An 8820-nucleotide genomic window follows, 5' to 3' on the forward strand; every position below is an offset into this window, starting at 1 on the left:
ACTCTCACTATTTGTTGATGATATGATAGCATTACATAAGTGATCCCAAAATTTCTACCAGGGAACTCCAGTAGCTCATAAACTCCTTCGGTAATGTCGCAGGATAACTACATTAAAGGATTAACGGGATTAACTCAAAAAATTAGTAGCCCTCCTTTATACAGGTGATAAGCATATTTCATGGGGACATCTAGCTGACGAATGTCATGATCAGCAGCATCAGTGGGCAGGGTGGTGGTGATGTGTAAAGTGGGGGACTAGGGAAGATACCTGTCAGCTGTTTCTAGGGCGGCCTCACCTAGGAAGTGGCAGGAATCGGCTCCAGCTTGCACCTGGAGCCAGGCTGTGGTCTTCTCTGCACTCCCACTCCCGTCTTCTCTTCCTGCTATCACCCACTTGTCCTCCGTGGGAGATCTCAGGCATAAGCGATAGGGGTAGCGGCTTTACCCAGTGCTAAGCCTTCAGAAGCAGAAGGCCATTGCGTCCTACCAGTCAGGAAGCTCTGTCTAAGGCTCAGCAGGAGAAAGCCCCACTCCCACTCACAAGGCAGAGTTTCACAGCTCCAAGTGTTCTTCTTTCACGCCCTGGAGGATACTGTCATTCTTTAAACCCCTCCATCCAGTTGTGAGCCTGGGCCATTACCAGCCTCACCAGTTTAAATGAGAACAGTCATAGATGATTGGCTGGTTCAATCGATGCTGCCTTGAAGACCACCTAAGGGAAGGGTAAGAGACTAGCTAAGAGAGAGGGACCCATCGAAGAAGATGGCAGCCGCTGATGCCCCCAAGATGACACATGATTCCCCTTAGGCTCACAGGCCACCCGTCCTTGCTATGGTGCTCCTCTCCTGGTTGTGACGCCAGTGGGCTCTCTGAGGCAGTCACCAGTTTCCCTGCAATAATAAATGGCTTTCTCTGGTGTAAAACACACTCTCAGCCCCCACATCGCACCTTCTCCAACATCTGCCTCCCCTCTTATACCCTATTCCCCTCCCACCTTACCAGTTCTTAAGACCTGTGCCTGTTGGGGACTCTGCCATGTCTGGTTGCCCAGATAAACCAAAACCTTCTGCTTCTTCCGTTTCAGCCCTGTTGCAGGCTGGAAGATAGAGTGTCCCTGATCCCTGTTACCCTCTCTCTCCCTCATCAGCCTGCTCTAAGCAGCTGGCTGCTTCTGGGAAAGGGGAAAATAGTTCTCCAAGTGGCATCCAGGGTAAAAGTGGAAGTTCAGCGCTACCGTAAATCATGTAATCAGAAGACCCCAAACCCTTTATTTTTCTCTGGCGAAGGCACAGACCTTTATCAGCCAGCTGGAAACTGTTTTAAGGTAACAGGGTGTTGGATGTGATTTTTGCAAAACGTTATTGGAAGTATTAAAAACAGCGTAAGAAAACCTACCAGTTTACTCAAGGTAGGTCAGGTCACTCAAGAACCTGATGGGCTGCCCGTTGGGTTTTCAGAAAGGCTCTGTGAGGCAGATCCGTATTTACTTTCACAGACCTAGATGTGCCCCTCCCCCCCAACCAGGTAGCCACTCATATTGCCTTTGTGATACAGTCGGCCCCAGACATAAGGAGAAAGCTCTAGAAATTAGAGGTATTTGAAGGGACGGGTTGGTCTCAACTTTGCCCAGAAGACAAGATTCAGCCAAAGGCAAACAGGGAAAGAAACTGTGCTGTGAAGTGACCGCTACCCTTAGGGAAACAGACAAGAGAGGATACGGGAAAACAGACAAGGGGAGAGAGTTCGCAAGCTCACCGCCAGCACTGTCTGGGGAGGCCTGAGCACAGACCTGCTGGAATTCACAAGCACCATGCTCCAATGGGTAGGCGACCTCTTCATAGCTTTGATCACTGAGGAAGAATGTAGATGGGCAACAGAAGGCTTTTTAGAAACCTTCCAAGTCATGGGGTACAGAGTCTCAGTCAAGAAGGCTTAGCTATGCATCTCTCAGGTCACACCTAGGCTACCACCTAAAGAAAGAAAAGCTGACATATTTCTATGGCCCTAATTCAGCCATCCAGCAAATCCCTGCTCCCACATTACAAAAACAAGTGAGGGAATGTCTGGGGGTGGTTGGATCCTGCAGGCTGTAGATAATGGGATTTGCTGAGATAACCAAGCCCCTCTATGCCCAGCACCAGGGGTACCCAACCTGTGGGATGCACTGAGACTGAGCAGAGGACCCTTGAAGTCTTGAAGAAGTCCCTGGCCTTAGGAGAACTTGCTGTTTCTATGCCAGCCAATCAGTAGTAATTAGGGAAAACTTGACTATGGAAAAAACTCAAAGAAAGCAAAGAAAGGAGGCCTAAAAGAGATAATCAGTGTGAGCCTCTATTTTCCTGGTCCCATAGCTGACCACCTTACTATCAGCATTAGCTGGCACTTGATTCCTATTCTGATTGGGCTAATGGTGAGACCCTGCTTCCTCAATTGCATGAGCAACTAAGCTAGTGGTCCTTAGGACCTACTGTGCGCCCCTGGAAGAGGATGTACCGGCTCATTGACACATGTGCATAAAACCTGTGGAGAATGTGACAGGGGAAGAAGGGCAGAGGTTCCTCCATCTTGTATTCTTAAAGAGGCCATTCCAGTAAGAATTTGATCTCTTGATGGAGAATTCCATGCAAAATTACTTAACTCTATTCTAGGAACCTGAGATCAAAATACCCCAGCTTGGCAGGCTAACCAACCCTGCAACTACCCAGGCCCAGAACCAGGGTTATGTGTTGGCCCACCCCAACATCCATCCCATCTATGATCTCCTGGAGCATGGGAGGGGGTTGGTCCTATGGACCCAGAGCTGCAGGATCTCCATGACACGGGGCAGCAACGGAGGTCCAGGAAGAGTCCTCTATGGTGTAGCAAAGACCTGGGGTCTCTAACCAGACAAAGATTCTTTGGGATGAACTCCTGCATGTAAAGATGTATGGATGAAGGGGTTCACTATGCGACTCACTGTGTCACACTGCAGCTTCCACGATGAGAGTCTCTCTCTCTCCCTCCCCACTTTTCCTTTTAAATTTTATTTTGTTATATTTCCTGGGGTGAAGGGGATGAGTGAAATAGGGAGACAGGATGTGGAGACACAATGTGAAAGACACAAAGGATAAGTAAAGAGAAAGTTAAAAACAAAAGCTACCCCGGCTCAAGTATTTTAGCTTCTGTTAAAGTGCCCGCTTGTACAAACCTCCCCGCTCCAGCTAACCACCTACCTTAGCTTCTGCCAAACTGCTTGATTGTGCCAACCTCCTCCTGCAGCTGCTGGACGACTGAGATGCCAGGGTGTGGCTTTTGTCTTTCTAAGTCCCTGGCTTTAAGTGCTCAGGGCTACACTTGGGTGCTGAATACCTGCGTAGAGTCCCAGCCAGCTGACTGGAATAAAGATTTCCAATTGGCAATACACTGTGTCTGAGTGGTCCTCTCTGCTCGTTCCCTGTAACACAGCCACCACTCCTTAAATGGAACAATTACAGAACTTCTACCAACGTGATTAATTTTTCCTGTTTCAAAACTTTCTGTACATAGAACAGCACAATAATAGGTTGTTTCATCTGCTTCTTTTATTCAGCAACACGCATGTAGCAGTCATCCATGCTGGCATCCGAGGCAGCAATTTTTTTAGATAATAGTATAGTATAGTACAGTATAATGTTGCATGACTGCAGAAACCAATACTGAAGTTTGCTTTCATTTTGGGAACCGAACACTTAGGGCCCTTCATATGCATTTATTGATGAATACATATAAAGCCTATGGAAAATCCACATCTCCACCAGCAGGAAGTATTATCGTCATCTTAATAAGAATGGCTTAGTATTTCCATGGTGGCTGGGATCCTTTCTGTATGCACTGTAACACTGCTGTTCAAGTTTTTGCACAGTTTCCAGCTCTCGATCTTTTCAAAGATTTGGAATGCCCACACTGGTTACACCTCCTGCATACGTGCTACAAGCTCTTCACTTTGGGCTGTGTCTTTCTCCCCTAACGTGGTATCCAGGAAGTTCAGGGGTTTTATTTTAATGGCATCTATCTCATCAGTCATTTCTCTATGGTCGTTACTTTCTTAGACTTTAGCTAAGAATTTTTTCCTCTATTCCTAAAGTCTTGAAGGTATACGCTGATATCTTCTAGATTCTTGAAGCCTTGTTTCTTTGGATTTCTTATGATTAGCTTGGATCTGGTAAATTTTTTTTTATCTGTTTTTGTTTGTTTCTAGTCATTCTGTTTTTAGGGATATCCAACGAGCCCAGTATTATTTATTGTCAGTACCATAATTTCCCATGGTGCACTGCTGTAAATCAAGCAGCTGACTTTCTGTTGGAACCCTTAGACGCTGTTTCCTTGGGTCATATCATTCATTTTAATTATGGTAATTTTTAAAAAGTGTTGACATATGTAGCTCTCTACTTTCAAAGGATGCATTAGATATTTTAGCTTATTTGCATTCCCATATAAATTTTAAGATCAGCCTGTCAGTCCCACAAAATATTTGCCCTCGTCTTGGTTAAGATTGCTTTCAGCTTGGAGGCTTAGGTGAAAAGACTATGAATTTAAGATCAGTCTGGGCAACATAATGAGACCTGTTAAAAATTTCAACCAAACCAAACAAAAAAATTACATGTAATTTATGGATCAGTTTAAGAATACGTATGGACTAAGAATCAGTAACAAATCAGGTATTGGTGAATAGAGTCCAATACAAATAATATGAATTGTTTTCTTGTCATACTGTCTGATATCCAATTAGAATGTCCCTCCACTTTAAACTTCGTCTCTATAAACGGTTTATTATAATTTTAGAATCACATATAACGCAGTTGTGGAATGTTAGAATTTTTTCTTTAACTGATATGTAACAAGCTCTGATAATTTCATTTTTGAAATCCAGTTGGATGACGCTGGCTATATCCTCCTTCGTATTCTGAATACATTAAGGTGAAACAAGACTGTCTCATCCGGGGAACGAGAGGGAAAGACACCTGGCTAGATGATAATGAAAGCAACACCGGTCTAGGGAAGGGATAATAGGCCCCAGAGGAAAGGCCAAATACTCGAGTGTCAGAACATGAACACTGTCCAAGCGGGGGAAGCGCTGCTTCCCTTGTATGGGCTGCTAGCCAAGGCATGCTCTAGTTTGAAAGTCTAATGAAATTTAGGGCAGCAAGAAACCCAGGTTAGAAAGGACGGGATGAAAAGACAGGGCTAGAGAGAAAGAGAGGGGGAAAGACGAAAGGAAGCAGAGGGACGCATGCATATATGTATGTACACCAAACAGGCTGCAGCGGCTGTGCTGAGAGTTTACTTTATGTTCCTCCTTCCCTTAGAGTTCACAAAACTTTTCTGTGTGGCCTTCCCCTGCAGATGCGCGACACCCCTGAAGGAAGTCTATGTGGGGGCAACACAAGAGTCACACCTCATCCCAAGGCACTTCCAGCCTTTGGCAAGACTTCCTGTACATTCTACGCTTATGAAGACTTTGGTCTTTTAGACGGGCACCTCCTTTGTACAGATAGAAGAGCCAGAGGCAACAGAGGAGTGAGTGCTCTCCAACATCTCACTTTGAGGATTTTATAGTTCTCAGAGGTAGCTCTATTACGCCACCATTTCTGCTCATAGAAGCAAACCTCTCAAGGACCGAGGAGTCTCACAACACACTCCCGAGTAAAGGAAGAGGTAGGCAGGGCTATCCACAGAAAGGACAGCCTGGGGACAGCCTATTGTGAGAAAGGGACCAGATGTTTACATATCATCCAGTCTATGCATCTCCAGGTTCTATATCTATGGATTCAACCAAGTATGACCAAAACTATTTCTAAAATCTCATTTATACAGACTTTTGTGGGAATTATTGCCCAAACAATACAGTGTACCATCAATGTATAGAATATTTATGCTGTGTTGGGGATGGTAAATTCTCTAGAGCTGACTTAAAATATATAACAAAATGTGTGTTGATTATGCATGAACACTACTCTATTTTATTTAAGAGTCGTGATCCCTTCTAGATCCCAAGAGACAGAAGTACATTCTTCCATCCTCTCCCTACATAAACTGAGGGTCCCATATACATGGTCATTTCATACAAACACCATTTTTGTGGTTATCTCTGCTTCCTAGAAAAGTAGCTCTTTCACTTTTTGTTCATGTCTTCCTCTACACGTTTTCCCCCTCTAATACTGTTAATTACAAATTTACACTAATTTATACTGACTGTTCAGAAATGACACTATAAACCACACTGGTTCAATATTTACTGGAAGACTTCCTCTTTTTCCACTCAAGTCTAATATGAACTCATATCTCATACTAAATGTTTTCTTGTTTTCATTTAGAGATGTTGGTATGTCTGTGTTTTCAAAGATAAATGTTAGAGGGATACAGTTAAGTATTAACTTACAAAACAAGAGCTTCTATAGAAGACTGTGAAAGCTAATAAAAACAGAAATAATTTATAGTCTATTAGAAGGGAAAATCATAGAATTTAAAATGCCCTATTAAGCCCCCTCCAATGAAAAAGAAAAGAAAATAACAGATAATAGGTAGAATGTGTAGAAAACAATGACAATTAAGTCAGAGAAAGATTAAAATGTTGATAATTACATTAAGTACAAATGAGATGAAAGCCTACAAATAAAAGTCACATTTTGTTAGTAGATAATAAAATACAGCCCAAGTACACAATGCTCACTTTCAATGTAAGGGTTACAGAAATATTAAAAGTAAAACGGGGTGCAAAAGACTGAGACTCGTGGAGTGAGGGACGCCGCTGATTGCTGGAGCCTTGCGACCAGAACGCAGTGATGAAGCCAGGTTTCAGCCCCCGTGGGGGTGGCTTTGGTGGCAGAGGAGGCTTCGGTGGTGACAGAGGTGGTAGAGGAGGATGAGGTGGACGAGGAGGCTTTGGCGGGGGTCGAGGAGGCTTTGGTGGAGGCCGAGGTCGAGGTGGAGGTGGAGGCTTCAGGGGACCAGGAGGAGGTGGAGGAGGAGGTGGACGAGGTGGAGGCTTCCAGTCTGGGGGCGGCCGGGGTCGAGGTGGTGGCCGGGGAGGCAAGAGAGGAAACCAGTCAGGGAAGAATGTGATGTTGGAACCACATCGGCATGAAGGCATCTTTATCTGTCGCGGAAAGGAGGATGCCCTTGTCACAAAGAATCTGGTCCCTGGAGAGTCTGTGTATGGGGAGAAGAGAGTCTCTATTTCAGAGGGAGATGACAAAATTGAATACCGAGCCTGGAACCCCTTCCGTTCCAAGCTGGCAGCAGCAATCCTGGGCGGCGTAGACCAGATCCATATCAAGCCAGGGGCCAAGGTGCTCTACCTTGGGGCAGCCTCAGGCACCACTGTCTCTCACGTCTCTGATATCGTTGGCCCGGATGGTCTGGTCTATGCAGTTGAGTTCTCCCACCGTTCTGGCCGTGACCTCATCAACTTGGCCAAGAAGAGGACCAACATTATTCCTGTGATTGAAGATGCCCGACACCCACACAAATACCGCATGCTTATCGCCATGGTGGATGTGATCTTTGCCGATGTGGCACAGCCAGGCCAAACCCGGATTGTGGCCCTGAATGCCCACACCTTCCTGAGGAATGGAGGACACTCTGTGATTTCCATTAAGGCGAACTGCATTGACTCCACAGCCTCGGCAGAAGCTGTGTTTGCATCTGAAGTGAAGAAGACGCAGCAGGAGAATATGAAGCCCCAGGACCACGCTGTGGTTGTAGGTGTGTACAGGCCACCTCCCAAGGTGAAGAACTGAAACTTGGAGCTGTCTGGATTCGAAGAAATGTGTGTTGCTACTGTTGCACATGTATTTTTTTCTATTAAAAGACTCATCTGTCAAAAAAAAAAGTAAAACGGGAAATACATAAAATGCACAATGGGATGGAAACTAATGTGACTCTCTCACTGGTGAAAATGGGCTTCAACATAAAAGACTTTGCTATAATGATAAAAACATATAACATTCAATCCTTAATTTATGTGCAGCAAATAAAATAACCTCACATTATGTGAAGATAAAATACCCGACAGAATTAGAGACAGCCACATCTCTCATCATAGCTGTAGATTCTTAGCAAATCTCTCTGTTTCTCCAAAGAGTCAAAAATTTCAGCAAACATGTATGTGAATTGAAAGCAAGGGTAACAGACTTAATAAAGTTTATATACAAAGTATTCTGTGGTCAGAATCTGTAGAGGACACATTCTTGTGGGACATACTTGGGACGCTTACCAAAGGAACCACATTCTTGGCTTTAAAGATCTGAAAATATTAATCGCACATTGTATTACCTCACAACAGTGGAACTAAGCATGAAGGCAATAGTAACAAAGAGCACTGTGGGAAAGTCCCTACAGTTTTGTAAGCATCAATGCTTCTGAGAAGCCCGGAGTAAAGAAGTAATTACAATGAAATCTTAAGTGAGAAGTTGAACTGCATGGTGAGAGTAAAATACATCAAACTTGTGGAGCCCGGTTAAATATGTGCTTAGAAAAATGTGCATCGCTTTAAATCTAGGTGTTAGGAGAGAAGAGTGAGGTGCACAGCCTGTGCAGTCACTGCTAGCGGTTTGGAGAGGAGCAAGTCGCCTCAGCGGAAGTGGAAGGGAGTAATAAAAAGGAAAATCCAGGTACTAGGGGAAAAAAGAGAGAATAACCAAGAGTCAAAAGTCAGTTCTTTGAAAAGATTCATTCTGATCAGTAAATTTCTATGGATATTATTCAAGAACATTGAGAGGAGAGGCAGAGCAGAAGGGGATGGATGGATAGATAGATAGATAGATAGATACATACATACATACATACATACATACATACA

General features: G+C 44.3%; 1 protein-coding gene across 1 annotated transcript; it reads left to right on the plus strand.

The window, feature by feature from the left end:
- Window positions 1-6802: 6802 nt before the first annotated feature.
- On the plus strand, window positions 6803-7759 carry LOC119807989 (rRNA 2'-O-methyltransferase fibrillarin-like). The gene is given in 1 exon segment (XM_038320258.1): window positions 6803-7759. A coding segment is annotated over 1 exon segment (957 nt).
- The last annotated feature ends 1061 nt before the right edge of the window (window positions 7760-8820 follow it).

This window comes from Arvicola amphibius, chromosome 2 (genome assembly GCF_903992535.2).
Source record: "Arvicola amphibius chromosome 2, mArvAmp1.2, whole genome shotgun sequence".
Lineage (NCBI taxonomy): Eukaryota > Metazoa > Chordata > Mammalia > Rodentia > Cricetidae > Arvicola > Arvicola amphibius.